At 42.3% G+C, this 17,860-nt stretch overlaps 1 protein-coding gene across 1 annotated transcript in view; it reads right to left on the bottom strand.

The window, feature by feature from the left end:
• Positions 1–29: 29 nt before the first annotated feature.
• The window catches only part of LOC124602838 (decorin-like), a 42,059-nt gene continuing 24,228 nt past the window's right edge, over positions 30–17,860 (bottom strand). Inside the window, exons 3-4 of the mRNA XM_047136349.1 lie at positions 3,197–3,357; positions 30–3,044 (exon numbers count right to left, since the gene is read on the bottom strand). Of these exons, the coding sequence (XP_046992305.1) occupies positions 2,465–3,044; positions 3,197–3,357 (741 nt within the window). The 3' untranslated portion in view covers positions 30–2,464. The remainder of the gene's footprint in view (positions 3,045–3,196; positions 3,358–17,860) is intronic.

The following is a 17,860-nucleotide window of genomic DNA, read 5'->3' as shown; positions in this document are numbered from 1 at the left end:
TACAGATAATAATTTATGAATTACAGACTAAAATATTTTATTACATATTATGTACTCAAGTCATATAATGCCTTTCTCTGATAACAAAATGTTAATTATCATTTTCTTTTTACAAAAAATAACATGGGAAACTAATTAAATATTACATCAATATGTAATGATGTTCTTGGGAGTCAATTTGAAGTGTGACAGCATGAGAGTAAGTACATATATCAAAATAGCAAAACCTCACCAGTCTTACATTTAATGCTTACTAACAACTAACAGTATGTGTGTGTTGGTGATGTTTGTATTTCTTTTCAGTATCCAGTGCCCAGTTGAAGTAATTTGTCCCTAAGCTTTTTGAATCAAGAATAAACTAGCCTGATTTCAAAACCTGTAATGTAACAGTGGAGGCTAAAAGATGATTCTTCAAAGTTTGGCACTACACAAAGACACTAATGCAGGCTGAGAAACTCTATGCAATTCCACAAACGAATTTTATCAAGGTTGAATCCGTTTACAAGCAAATAACTATCTGACAGGTGCCATTTCATAGACATCTGAGACATAAAAGTGCGAGATGGCACAGTGGTTAGCACACTGGACTCACATCCAAGAGGACAATGTTCAAACCTTTGTCTGGCCATCCTAATTTAGGTTTCCCATGATTTTCCTAAATCGCTTCAGGCAAATGTTGGGATGGTTTCTTTGAGAGAGCATAGCCGTCTTCCTTCCCCATCTTTCCCTAAGCTCATGGGACCGATTACCTTGCTGTTTGGTCCCCTCCGCCAAATCAACCAACCAACTAAAAATTGTAATATTCTTCAGAAGTATTATTTTAAATAGGGAGAACTAGAGAGTTAAATGCTGACACATTAAATGGAAAAGTTACAGATGCTGCCGCATGAGGAGGAAACCAAGAGGAGGAAGTAATACGCAGTAGCAGATGAGCTTCAAACTCTTAATCGGGCTAATAAAGTATTGTATGAAAGAAGGTAGTAAATCTGGTTGATAATTTATACATAGAAATAAATTAGAGTGAAATGATGTAACTGTTCTGATGGAGTAAATAAAAATAAAACAAAATGATGATCTGAGTGAGGTGACAAAATTAAAATGGGTGGACAGGTGGAGCATGTGCTCTCCTTTTGGGTATATGTCAAGTTGCTGTTGGTTAGGTAATAGCAATAACTGTGTCCAGTGCCTATAAATTATCAGGCAGTAATATTCTTTTTGTCTGAATGGATTACTTTTCTAGTCTGAGAAGACCTAGTGATTAACAAAGGATGCAATTAGTTACCATTTTGTCCAACTTTCTTGTTTGGTAGGCTGCCAAGCACTGAATCCATAGAAGCTGGCAGACTGTGCGACCAGTATTTGGAGTTTGGGCAATGCCAATGTCAGCTGCACTAAGTAAGCCCTATAGCACAGTAAGCTCTTTGTCTACCAAACAGAATACTTCTCTGCTTTGTGCATACCCTTCTTTTAGTGATCAACGAGAGGTGGACAAATAGCAACAAGTTAATTATGCATTCTATGTTTCACCAGCACTATGTATTGCAGTGATGTGGAATGTATTAGGCAGTAAAATAAATTTTAGTCAACAGTAGCAGACTGCTAGTTATTTACAGTCGAGCTCATATAAATTTAGTTATAAAATCAGTTTTTTGTGTTAAGTATTTAATTATTTTTCATTATATAAACCAGATGTTTGAATAAAAATTCTATTATAGAATAGTAGTTAGCTGCTCATAAGAGACATTTCTTCAGATTCTTTCATATTAAACTTTGCTATCCATTAAGCATTGTATATGATTATGTAGGTGATCCAAATTTGTGTTTGCAACTTTATTATTTGCCCATTTCTGAGTATACAGTAAACACCTATATCATAGACAAAGTTGATCCCTTCAGTCTTAAACTGTTTGTGATTCTTGCTAGCTTTTATAATTTTGAAATTATCAACAAGTCCAGGGGATGACTTTTTGTGACACAAGGACTTCTTCCAAAGGCTTACCATAGGAACAAAATTGTGAGTAAAAGGGAAAAATAATGGTACAACCTAAGAAAATGTGAAAGTAATATCTCCCCTATACAGTTTTCTGAATGACTGAAATTCACAGAGCGGACTGTAGATGCTCTAGAGATTAAACAACAGCTACACTGTATCCCAGCAGGTTACTTTTATTGCAATCTCTGTCTTTGTTGAGTTTCCCTGACTTTTTGTGTCAGTTCACCAACTGAATGGTAATGTTATGATAGAGCTTTGAGTAATATCTGGACATGAACTGAGAATGTTCCAACAAGCAATTCTTCTCATGAAGAAAAATTTCTTATTAGTGATGGTGACAAACAACTTTCTTGATTCAACCTATTAACTTATGGAGCAGTAATATTTACACCCTACTGCATGTATGGTCATTTTATCTACAGTTGCTGTAGCTGAAATTTTCATTTTGTACTGTTACCTGTAGACAATCTTTCATGTACTACCATTATTGCAAGTGGCTCTATCAGCAACATTATGAAAAACAACATCCCTGTATGGAGGTGGGGGAGTTTCCAATCCACTATTATCCCACAAGCAAGTTGACTCTTCCTGCATAGGTTCAAGTGCTGAAGTCTGTGATAATCGGTGTTGGGATGTGATACTGCTCTGCATTAACCTACATTGGCAACATTTAATTTTTCTCAGCAGTATTACCGTTATTGAAATTACAATTCCGATTTGTAAACCAATAAGGAAGGCCCAAAATGATGGTATTTCCTCAAAGACCTGAATATTGAGAAAATTGCTTTTCTTTGTGGTGGAATTTTCACATTCACAAATTTTATTAGAATCAACAACATCCTCATTATGTTCAATAGCCCAAAAGTTCCTAAGGTCTTCGAATGCATCATCAGTTGTGTCTTCCACAGCTGACACAATTTTCTGAAATTTATCTTTAGTGTGAAGTATCTTTTGCTTCTCATCACTTCTGCAAACTGCTGTATGCTTTATCATCTGCATTGTAAACCACTGTTGAAGACTATTTGTCTCTTCATTACATCTCAGCGGATTTCTGAAACAAACAAGGACTCATGTCAGCATACACACACACACACACACACACACACACACACACACACACACACACAGAGAGAGAGAGAGAGAGAGAGAGAGAGAGAGAGAGAGAGAGAGAGAGAGAGAGAGAGAGAGACTGCCTTTTCTTACCCTGAAATGTCAACTAATTCCAAATTATGTAGCTGGTGGAATACATTCTCATTCAGAACAGAGAGCTGATTATTCTTCAAACTTAAAATCTGGAGATTTTCCATATTAGAAAGAGCATTCACTGCAATGCTCTCTATGTCACAATGACTCAAGTCAAGAACCTTGAAAAATAAAGTGATTAATTAGTATCATTGTATTAAAATCATTTTTACTATATAGCAAAGATTAAAATTATGGGGTTGGAAAATGGCAGCCAAAACAAACTAAGGCCAGTTGAAATGACTCTTCTCATTGAAATAATATATGGTGATCTAAATTTACATCTATACTCTGCGAACCACTTTGAGGTGCTGCCAGAAGATACATCCGACTTTTATCACTTATTAGGTCTTTTTCCATTCCATTCACGTATGGAGTGTAGGAAGAAAGAATGTTTAAATGCCTCTGTTCATGTTGTAATTAATCTAATCTTGTCCTTGATAGGAGCAACATGTAGGGGGAGTTGTAATATGTTCTTAGAGTCATCATCATTTAAAGCTGGTTCCTGAAACTTTGTTAGTAGATTTTCTCGAGACTATCTTCAAGAGTCTGCCATTACAGTTCTTTCATCATCTCTGTGTGACACTCTCCTGTAAATCAGACAAATTTGTGACCATTTGTGTTGCCCTTCTTTGTATACATTCAATATCCCCTGCTTGTCATATATGGCACGGGTCCCGCACACTTGAGCAATATTATAGGATGGTTCACACAAGTGATGTATCAGCAATCTCTTTCGTAGACTGATTGCATTTCCCTAGTATTTTGTAAATAAACTGAAGTGTGCTACTTGCTTTACCCACAACTGATCCTATGTGATCAATCAATTTCATGTCCATGCTACTGTTACACTCAGGTATGAGCTTACAAAGGCCAGTTCACTGATATTATTTTCATAGCACACAATTTTTTTTGTTTTGTTTTGTTATGTGAGTTGGTGAAATGATAAAGTGAATAGGAACAGATATGTGTATGGAACACCGTTTGATCTGGAGTTGTGAGGCGGGCAAGTAAAAAAATTCCAGTTTCTTCTAGATTTCCTGGTTAAAAATACACTTTTTCCTGGATGAAAAGACAATTTTACCGTGTCAAGTGATAGTATGGTTTTCTTCGCAACTCAATCGCATGAATGGTAAAGTTTTTATACACTGGTACAGAACTCCTGGTACTTTATGAATCGAAACCTAGGGGGGATAAAAAGCATTTTGAGAAGATCTTTGATGCGCAGCAACATGTACACTGCATTTTTCGTATTATGAAAGTATAAATACGAATTCCACCAAACACAGCTCGTACAGTTTCCAAAGCACTGAGATTGAGATGGCGATGCACTGTTGTCAATGAATTATGAATTACAGCTGATATTCAGAGCATACAACATGTGATGTAGTCAGCCAATAGCAATGTCATTCTAGAATGGAGAGCAGCTACAGCTACAAAGATGTGTGCGTCGTGCGTTCTGCGCGTGGAGAGAGAGAGAGAGAGAGAGAGAGAGAGAGAGAGAGACACGTTGCGACCCTGCCAATTTCCTTCCTTCAGTTCACGCACTGAGAGCTGACGGCGTGCTGGCATAAAAATCATTCCACAGTGAACTTTAATAACTGCATTCTTAGTAACGAGAATCCTTATGCGCCCGCATACACAACCTTCCACATAGAATTGATTATTATTACTTTATTACTAGATCTGTGTCGTTTACCAGCCATGACTGGACAGACTGCATCAAGATCAATTAGATATATACATTTAAAAAAAATATTCACAAAATTAAGACATTTATACTTAATAGAAACAATATTTGTTTGTCCATTAACTTTGGTCACTATTAAAGAATTCACCAATGGAGTACAATGGGCGTTCTTTCAGGTCCTGTGCTACTCTCCTTCTGAATGTTCCTGGTGGCACGGATTGCACTTCTTAAGGCAGTGAGTTGAACATCTTTAGGGCAACCACTGGAAAGCTGTCTTGCGTTCCCGTCAGTCGACACCTGGGTATTTTGATGGTCCTTTTGTTACGGGTATTGTGATTGTGTATATTTTGCCTCATGCTGAACATCAGCACATTCCTCAAACTGGGGAACTATCAAGAATGGGGTTCCACAAGGGTCGGTCTTGGACCCTTTGTTGTTCTTAATATATATTAATGACTTGTCATTCTATATTCATGAAGAAAATGGCTCTGAGCATTATGGGACTTAACAGCTTTGGTCATCAATCCCCTGGAACTTAGAACTACTTAAACCTAACTAACCTAAGGACATCACACACATCCATGCCCGAGGCAGGACTCGAACCTGCGACCGTAGCAGTCGCGCGGTTCCGGACTGAGCACCTAGAACTGCTCGGCCACTATATTCATGAAGAGGCAAAGTTAGTTCTCTTTGCTGATGATACAAGTATAGTAATCACACCTGACAAACAAGAATTAACTGATGAAATTGTCAATAATGTCTTTCAGAAAATTACTACATGGTTCCATGTAAACGGACTCTCACTGAATTTTGATAAGACACAGTACATACAGTTTCGTACAGTAAATGGTGTGACGCCATTAATAAATATAGACCTTAATCAGAAGCATATAGCTAAGGTAGAATATTCAAAATTTTTAGGTGTGTCCACTGATGAGAGATTAAATTGGAAGAAACACATTGATGATCTGCTGAAACGTTTGAGTTCAGCTACTTATGCAATAAGGGTCATTGCAAATTTTGGTGATAAACATCTTAGTAAATTAGCTTACTACGCCTATTTTCACTCATTGCTTGCATAATGGCATCATATTTTGGGGTAATTCATCACTGAGAAATAAAGTATTTATTGCACAAAAACGTGTAATCAGAATAATAGCTGGAGTCCACCCAAGATCATCCTGCAGACATTTATTTAAGGATCTAGTGATATTCACAGTAGCTTCTCAGTATATATACTCTCTTATGAAATTTGTTATTAACAACCAAACCCAATTCAAAAGTAATAGCAGTGTGCATAACTACAATACTAGGAGAAAGGATGATCTTCACTATTCAAGATTAAATCTAACTTTGGCACAGAAAGGGGTGAATTATACTGCCACTAAAGTCTTTGGTCACTTACCAGATAGTATCAAAAGTCTGACAGATAACCAACAAGTATTTAAGAAGAAATTAAAAGAATTTCTGAATGGCAACTCCTTCTACTCCACAGAGGAATTTTTAGATATAAATTAAGAAAAAAAAGAACAAAAAAACCAAACAAAAAAATTATAAAAAATTAAAAAAAACAAACATGTTGTTATTTTAACTTATTATGTTGTTAAATTAACTTAATTATGTCATGTATTGGAAAATTTGACTCGTTCCACATCATTACGAAATATCAATATAATGGAAGGAAACATTCCACTTGGGAAAAATTATATATAAAAACAAAGATGAGGTGACTTACCGAACAAAAGCGCTGGCAGGTCGATAGACACACAAACAAACACAAACATACACACAAAATTCAAGCTTTCGCAGTAAACTGTTGCCTCATCAGGAAAGAGGGAAGGAGAGGGGAAGACGAAAAGACGAAAGGAAGTGGATGGATATGTGCGTGTGTGCGAGTGTATACCTGTCCTTTTTTCCCCCTAAGGTAAGTCTTTCCGCTCCCGGGATTGGAATGACTCCTTACCCTCTCCCTAAAACCCACTTCCTTTCGTCTTCCCCTCTCCTTCCCTCTTTCCTGATGAGGCAACAGTTTGTTGCGAAAGCTTGAATTTTGTGTGTATGTTTGTGTTTGTTTGTGTGTCTATCGACCTGCCAGCGCTTTTGTTCGGTAAGTCACCTCATCTTTGTTTTTATATATAATCATTACGAAATATCGTATTCATGATCCATGGAACTAGTATTAATCTAATCTAATCTCTAATCTGGTTTTCTTTCACGCTGATGATACATAAAATCACATACTGGCTGAAGACTGTCATAATTCCTAACTGCTTGAATATAGGCCTGCAGTGTTCATCTCTTTTGCTTGATGTGATTATTCTGAGAGCTTTTTTTCTATAGAATTAGCACATCCTTACAACCTGCAGAATGTCTCCATAACAGTAGGCCATAATTGATGTGGCTATGGAATAGGGCATAATATACTGTTATGAGATATTGGTCACTCAATACACCTTTTAACCTCCTCAGAAGGTATATCACACGGGAGAGCTTGGAGCACACGTACACTGTGTGTTCGTTCATTGTTAGTTTCCTGTCTATCATGAAGCCCAACAGTTTGACAGCCCCCATATTATCATGGCATCCGATGTTGTTAAGGGTGCATATCAGATGTTGTGTTTTTTCTTCATTCATTTTCATTTCATTTTTGATGAACCATTCTTTAATGTTTTGGAAGAGTTCATATGTTTCTTGAAGCGATTCTGCAGCAGTTCTTCCTTTGGGAAAAAGGGTGGTGTCATCAGCAGACTTTAACATATTGTTGTTATAATCCATTTCATTGACATAAATAAGGATGTTGAACTCAATCACAACATTCCTAATCGTATAAAATATCAAGATAAATAATTTCTCTACATATATTTTAAGTTCTAAATGGTTGAAGACGACAGACTCTGAAAGTAAAACAGCTCTAAAGAAAAACATAAAACACCAGGAAAACCACTGTATGTGGTAACAAGATATATATGCAAAACTTTAAGCTGTTTTCAGGTTTGTAAAAACTTTCTTAAAAACTCTAATTTACGGTATATATATGTAAGAAATAACGAATATTTTTCCTATTGTATAACAGAAAGCAAATGAAAGCCCAGCGATGATGCTGAAACCTCAACGAAACGTCTCTGGGTGATAGCACAAAAAGAAACAATCGTGTTTTGCTCAAGGCGGATCCCTTCCAAAAGACCAGTTTATTTGTAAAGCAAACACAGGCGGAAGAGCTTCAATCTCATGATGATACACACAATATTTTGCCAGTAATCATGATTAGCTTCATTCTTTCTTTAAATACTAACAATGTTTAATGTTCCGTCTTTTGAGCGACAACAATTTGTTTGGTTAATCAAACGAATTTTTGCATTGCTTCCGGTAGGCACCCACAGTGATCGAATACATTTAAGGCAGTTTCAAGTTTTAAAAATTTGTGACCGTAAAGATATCAGAAACAGATTGTTTAATGTACTAAAAACTAATTTTCTTTCGTTGTGCAATCTGCTACGGCTTTATAGTATGAGTACTTAATTGAACGAAATGTTTTATGATGAAACTGGCACTGTTACAAGGTCAAAGAAATGCAGCTACTGCCTACAGCTGCAGGCGTAGTCACACAAATAAGGTCACAAGCAGCAGTAACTGGTACTTTACTTCACAACATGAAATCCACACCATCGTCTTCGCTGTCCTATGTAGATGAATCAGACTCGGCAAGATTTATGACGAATGTTTCCATAAACTTGTCCCGGCAAAGTTTCCATAAACTTGTTCCTGCAAAGTTCGCTGTTGTAACCTTCATCTTGCAGTTTTCCCGCGTGTCTTACGCAAGCTGCCCATGCAGATGTAGAGATGCTGTCTATTGCCTCATGTGTAAGTCTTTGTAACATCTGCAATTTTGAATGTATTGTTCATTTCCGCAATATATGTTTTCACCTGAGACCATACCAGATCCGCTGGGTTGTAATGGCAATGATATGGGGGTAATCTAACGATTCGTCTATCTCATAAACTCTGTCTAGCCATGCAATAATGTCTGCCTTTTTGGACTTCGTATTTGGAGCTTTCTTCACTTGCATTGAGTGGATGCTCGCATTGTCCATGACTATAACTAAAGACGCAGTAATATGTGGCAATAATTGTTGTGTAAACCACCTTTTGAAGACGCTGTACGTCATTTCAGAGTGGCAATCTTCAGAATTCTTAGCTTTTGACGCCTTAGAAATCAGCTTATCCTGGGGAATATAGCCAGTATCTGCTGATCCAACATGAAGCACTATAATTCGTTACCCTTACCAAGAGGAACTTTTAATCCACCATACTCGTCGCTCATTTTCCAGCACATAGTCCTTGTTCTGATTAATGAAAGTTTCATCTAAGTAAAAAATTCGAGATGTGCCAGCTTCTCTGATCTCCTGCATTGTTCTCAAAAACAGAGTCCTTGCAGCTACAATATCGCTTCGTTCCATTAATGATTTCCTACCATCGTTCGTTTTCTGACACGTGAACCCCATGTCTTTCAGTATCCTCAAAATGGTCCATTTGCTTCCGTTTTTCAGCTTCTTTCATATGAGAAACTAGTTTCTCTGCTGTTGGATACTCGCTTTCAGCATACGTGCTGAACACTATGTGCCGCAAAACGTTTTTCATGAAATCGTTTAACTCACCCACTTCTTTTTTTGGATAGTGTTGCCCCCCCGGTGATTTGAGAACAGCTGAGCTGCAGGTTTTGATAAACGTGTTATCTTCGCTGGATATTCTCTGAAGGGACGTCAAACCAACACCACAGGCTGCAGCTGTCTGCTCCTGGCATTTGGTAAGGACGTGACCCGCACCTTGTGCCGGCGTGGATTCAGCGGAAGATTGTCTCTTAAAGTGTTGGTACACACGGAACACTATTCCTCTTGTCTATTTGTGTAGCACTTGGTGTGATTGCTTACCATCACTCATAATGAACACTATGAAGGTAGTCATCACTCAGCACGCAAATGTGCTAGTTAAATTTTAAATAATGTCATGAATGTGTGGTTTTCTGGGCGCAAAATTATGCTAAGTGGCTGCTCCTCAAAGTGTTATGACAGTGTGATTTAAGAAATTCATCACACATGTCATAGGTAACATAATTCATCTTGCGTAAAAGGAAATTTACATTTGAAGTACTGCTTTTCAAACCACCATTTGCAATATCGTGAACTATCAGAAATTAAACAGTTGTGACGTCACACCCAAATGAAAGTACTTTGTTGTTATGAAGTATTGCATAGTCTTTTTACTAAAGCCTTTGACCCATTTTGCTGTAGGCAGACGTTTGTGTGAGCACTGTGTTTCGTTGTTGGAAATGGAGCATTTTTTTTTGCAACTTAAGTTCTATTTTGGTGTTTTTCTCTCATTTGTTTTATTGTTGCAGTATTATTCTGCAGTAGCTGGCTAAAGTAAAATTCTTTTTTAGAGTATCAGTTCTTACCAGCAAAAACTACAAAAATTTAACTGAAAATTAAAACAATGAAAAATTCCCAGAATTCTAAAAAATTCCCAGGCTTATCCTACATAGTTGTTCCAGGGCGTATAACCCTGAAAAACTATGACTTGGCTTAAAGAAGCAGAAAAAAAAATTGGGAAAGGTTTTATGGGAGCAACCTGTGATCATCAGCCCCACCATTCTGGGTATATTGAAAACGCGGGAGAAAACCATTCAGTTTGAAATCTTAAAGAGGGTAAAAAACAAAAAAAATGTGGTGTAGGAAAGTCATAAGATGAAGTTGTTGGATGTGAGGTGTTCAAAAGTTTGATCATCAGCACCTTATGAAATGTCAATATGTGATTTGCTTGGGGAGGTGCAAAGGTCGTTCCCACAGGAAATGTTGCTTATAATGCATGAAAGGTCACCTATCAATTATAAAATAAACTGCCATAATGGTGCACTAAACTACGACACTGAAAATCGATAAATAAAAATGCCAAGCTGCCTGGCTAAGCTGTCCATTCACGGCATGCTGACCTCCCCCTCCTCAGCACTTTTGTGATGAGGTCCAACAGTTCACAAAATTTCAAAACCTGTGCTACACTGGTACCGGTGTCAGTGAGGATGGTGGCAGATGTCCAGTCTAACTGAGGATTGCCCTTATGTCTGTGTATAAAATTCACATAGCCAAAACATACTGAACCAAAAGTGGCACACCACAATCTTTACAGAGTGGTGGGTTCTCCTGCTGCAGGAGGAACCCAGGTGTTAGTGGGCAATCCCCTATGTGCAATCTGGTGAGCAGCACTTCCTTCCATCGTTGTGGATAGCACGAAGTCCGCCATGTCTACACAGTTGATTTGAGCAACTGCAGTTTGTTGTTCACCACTTCCAGCTATTCAGTTTCCCACTGATGCATGATTCTTCTGTCAGTCATTGAGATGGCACTGTACAAGGAAATGGCACTTTGATGCACAACACCATCCCCCTACACACATTTGGCTTGGCAGTTCCTTCTACCCCGACATGTCCAGATACTCAGAAAATGGCCACCTCCTTGACTCAGTGTGAGGGAGAAGTTCTGGTTGGTTACACCAAACAACACCCATTTAGCAGTAGTTCATTTATTCACCTAAACACATGCAAGGCCCACAAAGAACTGAACGTGGCGGAACAGCCCAAAGACAACGCTCAGAGTCCAAAGACGATGCTCAGCATCCAAAGACAAACGCATATTGATGCTGGTGTCGACCTCATCGGCGCTACATAGCCCCCCCTGCAGTACGGAATACTCTTGAGAGGCCGGGGGGGTGGGGGCGGGGGGGGGGGGGGGGGGGGGTGATCAGCGGAAGCCAGACCATGGTCAGCTTGACAGCGTCTTCGGGGAGGGGGTTCAAGATGGGGGGCGTGAGAAACCTCGACAGGGCGAGGCAGGCGACGGTGGAGAGGTCGATGGGACCGGCAAAGGGCCTGCCGGCGAGGGCGTGATCGTAGGTAAGCTCGACGTGGGGAGCGTGTGGTCACTCGACGGAGTGTGTGAGACAGGAGTAGAGGGCGAGGTCGGAGGAGAGCTCGACGATTGGAGCTGGAAGTCACTCAATTGAGTGTGTAAGTCCGACATGGAGGGAGTGGTCGGAGCATCGCGAGCCATGACAGTAAGTGGCGTGTTCGTGGCCTGAAGGGGAGTAGAATGCTCGACATGAGCAGGCTTAAGTCTGTTGAGAGAGACTGTAACAGCTGAATCTTTCATCTGGATGTCATAGGTGTTGGCTGAGCACCGGAGAACCCAGTACGGGCCGGTATATGGAGGTTGGAGGGGAGCATGGACAGTGTCATCTCAGAGTATGACGTACTCGCAATTGTCCAGAGATTTTGGGATGTGAACCTTAGGGCAAGAATGGCTGGCAGGCATAGGGATATGGAGGTTGATGAAGTGGCGTCTGATGCGGTCAATGAAGGAAGGTAAGTCAGACTGAGGGAGAGAAGCGGAAGGGCTCACGAGTTCACCAGGGAGAACAATTTTCTGGTCGTATACGAACTCGGCTATTGTGCCACTGAGATCTTCCTTATGGATCGTACGAATGCCAAGTAGCACAAGGGGAAGAGCCTCCGTCCATAGAGAGTCGTGGCATTGAAGAGCTGCCTTGAGAGTGCGGTGCAAGTGCTCGACTAGCCCTTTACTTTGCGGGTGATATGATGTGGTACGGATGCGCATTATGCCGCAAATGTTACAAATCCCATTGAATAGGGCCGACTCAAATTGTCTGCCCTGGTCAGTCGTGATGATAGCTGGACATCCGAAACGTGATACCCATGACTCAACAAAAGTTCGAGCAACAGTTTCTGCCATAATATTGCGGAGGGGGACAGCCTTGACCCAGCGAGTTGTTTGGTGGATAGACGAGAGAAAATAACGAAAGACGTTAGAGGGGGAGAGAGGGCCGACAGTGTCAATATGAATATGCTGGAAAACGCCCAGGAGGGATCGAAAAGCAGCCGAGGGGGGGTGAGGTGTGCTTGTGTACTTTGCAGCATTGGCACACGATGCAGGAGCGTGCCCATTGCTGGTAGTCCTTGTTGACATTTCTCCACACAAAGCGCTCCGCTACGAGGCGGGCAGACGCACAAACACCGGGGTGGGCTAAATTATGCAATGGGTTGAAGACAGCATGGTTGGGATGAGGGGTCGTAACGTGCCCGTACTGTCGTCGCACCAGATCTCACCACAAATGCCAGGGAGGGTGGTGTGGACGAAGTGTAGTGAAGAAGTAGAGTCTGAAATCAGGTTTTGTGTTTCCTCGTCGGTGGGTTGGAGGTTAGGCAGTTCAAAGAGGTCTAACAGGGAATGGATGGCGTCAACTTATGAAAGGAAATCAGCAACTATATTGTCAGCACCCTTTACGTGTCTGACTTCGGTGGTGAACTGAGATATGAAGTCCATGTATATGAAGCGGCGAGGAGGCGGGTCAGCTGGTGGGTTTGTAATGACCGCAGCCAGGGGTTTGTGGACCATTAAAACACAGAATGGACGTCCCTCAACGTCAGTCTTAAAACACTTGATTGCTTCGTAGACCGCGAGCAACTCCCTGTCAAACACGGAATATTTCCGTTGTGCATTAGTGAGCTTGCGCGAGAAGAACTGCAGAGGCAAAGTTTGGCTGTCGATTGTCTGGCTAAGGACAGTGCCGATGGCAGTATCGCTCTCATCTGTGGTGATGAAAAGCTGCACATTGGGATGAGGATGCGCGATGGTGCAGGCCTCGGCAAGAAGATTTTTGAGGGCAGTGAAAGAGTCAGTCATAGCAGGGATCCATGGAACGGGCCGAGATCCAGAAGTGTTGGTGCCTGCTAAGGCATCCGTCAGTGGAGCCTTAATCTCCGCAGCCCGAGGTAGATGTCGACGATAATAATTAACCATCCCCAGAAAGCGCCGGAGCTCTTTGAATGACGAAGGTCTGGGTAGGTTTATTATTGTTTGTACTTTCTCAGGGGGTGGTGAAATTCCGTCGGCAGAGACCCAAAAACCAAGAAAAGTGACAGCGGGTTGATGTAGCTACAATTTGTCCTGGTTGGTCTCAATGCCTCCTGCCGTCAGTGTGTTCATAACAGTTTGCACATGTCGAATGTTGTCCTCGACGGAGGAGCTGAAAACAAGAATGTCATAAAGATATGCAAAGCAGAATTTTAGGCCGAATAGCACTTCGTTGATGAAGCGTTGCCAGGTCTGGGTTGCGTTTTTCAGACTGAAGGCATGAATCGAAACTGAAATAACCCGATCGGGGTGGTGATTGCTGTCTTCTTGATGTCTTCAGGTGCCATGGGGATCTGGTGGTAGGCCCCTTTGCAATCAATGAGAGAGAACGTGGTCTCACCTGCGAGAGAACTGGTAAAGTCGGCAATGTTGGGTATGGGGTAGGTGTCCATAATTGTTCGTGCGTTTAGTCGACGGTAGTCTCCGCACATGCGCCAGAACCCGTCTTTCTTGGATGTCATATGTATGGGCATAGACCAGCTACTGGCAGAGGGTTCAATGATGCCGGAGCTTAGTAGTTCATAAATCTGATTTTTAAGATCGGAGAGGGGCTCGGGACAAAGTCGACGTGGTTTACTGGAGATCGAGGGACCTGACTTGAGGCAAAGCTTGTGAACCATGCCGTTGGTGAAGACAGAAATGTTGCCGGCAGCATGGTAGGCGGTTTGTTTACAAAGTATGGCAGGCGGGACAGGTGAGGTGTGGTCATGGTGTTCGGAGCCACTCGGGAAAAGGTATCCCAACGAAATGTCTTTAATGTAAAGAAGTTGTCCGCAATTATCTGGTCGTTACCGGACGGAATGGAGCACTGGGCGGGGGGGAGGGTGCCTGTCATGTTGTGCTCAGTAGGCGGCACCTGGACCTACCTGTGATTGGCGTGTGGGAAGTAGCAGGGTGGTTTGCAGTTCCGTGCCGCCTCACCAAACCGTGTGTGGAAGTAACAGTACGGGTAGTGCAGTTGCATTTCCTGCGGAAAGTTCGTTGACATTGGCGGTGGCCGAGGTTCGGTGGCTGCAGCAGGTTCGGTTGCAGGAGGGGGAATGACTGTGGGCGGAGCTGGTGATGTCCCAGTTGCTTGTTTACTGCTTCCCGGAGTGAGCGGAACGGTCGGCACAGTACGGCCCTGGCCCCGGTCGCATCCGGCGATGAGCCTGAACCTGAGACTTGTCAAGTAGGCAGTGGCTGGCAAAATAGAGCAGTGATGCATCGTGTAGCTTGTCAGCAATTGTCATTCTTTGCTCGACAGGTTCAGGAGACCTTTGAGCCAGAGCAAAGCGGATGTGAGGAGATAAGTTTATCTGACCAGATGGCGAGGAGAGCTGTGTCAGAGAATAGATCGGCACTGACCAGGGCACGTAGCCGTCTCCAGAGCTGGGAAGGTTTGTTGTTGCCTAGTTGCTCAACGTGGAGCACTTGCTGTATTGCTGCCTCAGTTGAGGATGCAAGCCGACATAGAACTGTCTTTTTGGCTAGAGTGTACCAGGTAGATGAGTTCGGGGTGTCGAGCAGGTCAGCAATCAAGTCCTCCTGGTCGTGCAGGTGGGTGATGAGGCACTGAAACCTGGTTGACTCGTCGAGTTTGTAATGGTCAAACACTTTGTCCACAATTTTGAACCAGGTTGTAGCTCTGTTGGGATTAAACGGCGGCAGCGTCGGTAAGTGTTGTAGAATGTTCAGAAGAACAGGTTGAGATGAGTTCGTCGTGGCACTGCCTGAATCGAGCTGTTGTTGCAGTAGTATTCCAGGAGAGTGAGCCTCCAGGGGATGTGGCAACAACGGCTGTTCGGGTGGTAACGTGAAGGTGACACATTGTGGTTGAGCACGATCCGTCGCGATGCGGAAGGCTGATGCGGGTGAGACACCATAATGTGTCGATTGCAGTTGCGGAAGCTCAACGTGTTGCAAGTGTGTTCGGATTGACGCGTGGCAGAAGACCAATGCGGATGAGGCACCGAGATGTGCCGAGAACAGTAGCGGAAGCTTGACTCAAGACGGCACGGGGGCGACAGGTGAGAAAAAGTTCAAAGTTTGAGAACGCGTGTTAGTCCCCAGAAAGCTCGACGTATGACCAGAGCCAGGGCCACATGTGTTGCAGGGAGGCTGCAGAGGTGCAGGCTCTCCAGAAGCCCAGTCTGGGAAATTACGTCAAACATGGGACGGGGTGTTTGAATGGTAACTGTTCATAGTCACTCCATTCAAAACGGTGTGCGGATAAGGTAAATGTCATGGCACAAAACACTGAGGTGTAGCGGTGGGACGGAGGTGGGGGTCAGGCACAGATAACAAGTAATTGTTCCTGTTGCAGTACGAGGTATCGAAGTAGGAAGGCATGTGGTGATGCTGAACCGAGGCAGGCGCGGGCATGGTCAGATGCTGAGGAGGTTGACCTGTGGACGAAGCAGTTCTGGCCATGTGGCAGGTATCTGCATGGTACTGCATGGATTTCGGCGTGGCAAATCGTTGTCCTGGCGGTAGTAGGTTGTGCGACGAAGCATTTGCAGAAATCAGCATTGGTCCCGCACTGCACGGAGATCCATAAGAGGTAATTGCACAGTCGATGAGGGAGGGCACATGTGGTGGGAACAAAGGCGTTTGATAGCCAGAGTCATGCACACTCCTAACCTCACTTATTGTTGCAAGTTAGAAAACGTCCGGCAAAATCGGTGGAATCATCAAGCGAGAGGCATTGTGTTGCAGTCCTGGCGGGTGTACATCGCCCGCAACATGATGCATGTTGATCACAAAATCCGGCGGTAGGCGCTGGGCCGAAGTCATTGTTTGAATGCTGTGTCGATGTAATACACTTGAAAATAACCAACGCGGAGGTCGCGGACACAGTAAAACGGCGAAAACAGAAGATGTTACAACTCGGGGTCACCAGTGAGGGAGAAGATCGGGTTGGTTACACCAAACAACACCCATTTAGCAGTAATTCATTTATTCACCTAAACATGTGCAAGGCTCACAAAGAACTGAACATGGTGGAACAGCCCAAAGACAATGCTCAGAGTCCAAAGAAGATGCTCAGCATCCAAAGACGAACTTATATCGATGCTTTATGCAATACTTTGTATTGCATAAAGCTTAAAATAACATAATCTGGAGTACAAGTTTCCTTGTTCTACATCAAGCTTAAAGACACTTTGGACTTCTGAAGACATCAAGGCAAAAGTTTGTTCCAATCCTGGCTGTATATTCAGAGTCCTAATATATCCAGATGTGTAAGTGAGTCAGTGGCATGTTACCTGAATGACTCCGTAGTATACGACCAATTCCTGAACAGATGCTCAAAGCTGGAGTGGACCACTGCACAAAATGCTAATAACTGAGGTAACGCTAGGATTTTCAGGGCCTGTCGAGGCAGAAGAAGGGACTGTCAAATCTGGGGTGGTTGTTCACCAACCTCTGCACACAGAGACTGAACTGTGCTGGTCTGACAAGCTGCAGTTGATGTCCAAATGCCCTTATGATGGACAACGTCTAACATCTTGAGGCAGGAGGTAAATGCTGATCCATAAACCACACTGCCATAATATGACTGTGATCTGCCCTATAAAACTGCAGGAGACCAGACCTGTCAGCTCCGTACACTATTCTACTGAGGAATTTCAAAATATTCAGTGATTTACTGCCCATTGTTTGCAGATGTTTCCAGGTTAAATTTCATGTCAAATACTAGGCCCAAAAAGCGCATTGTCCTTAAAATTTAAAATATTACCCCCATCATGAGCTCTGGTTGGTTAAAATTTCAACAAGCACAATTAAAACTGAAACAAGTAGTCTTCTCTTGTGAGAACCTAAAACCAGTTTTATTAGTGCACGCCTCTTGATGGCCAGCTGCAGAGAAGTTCATGAAGTTGTCCACAAAGAGCAAGCAACAGAGTTCCCGACTGCAGAGGAGATGTCACTGATAGCAACTGCAGTGTGGGACTGACTATACTGTCTTATGGGACC

Source organism: Schistocerca americana, chromosome 1 (assembly GCF_021461395.2).
Source record: "Schistocerca americana isolate TAMUIC-IGC-003095 chromosome 1, iqSchAmer2.1, whole genome shotgun sequence".
Classification (NCBI taxonomy): Eukaryota; Metazoa; Arthropoda; class Insecta; order Orthoptera; family Acrididae; genus Schistocerca; species Schistocerca americana.
This window is presented reverse-complemented; position numbering and strand designations above follow the sequence as displayed.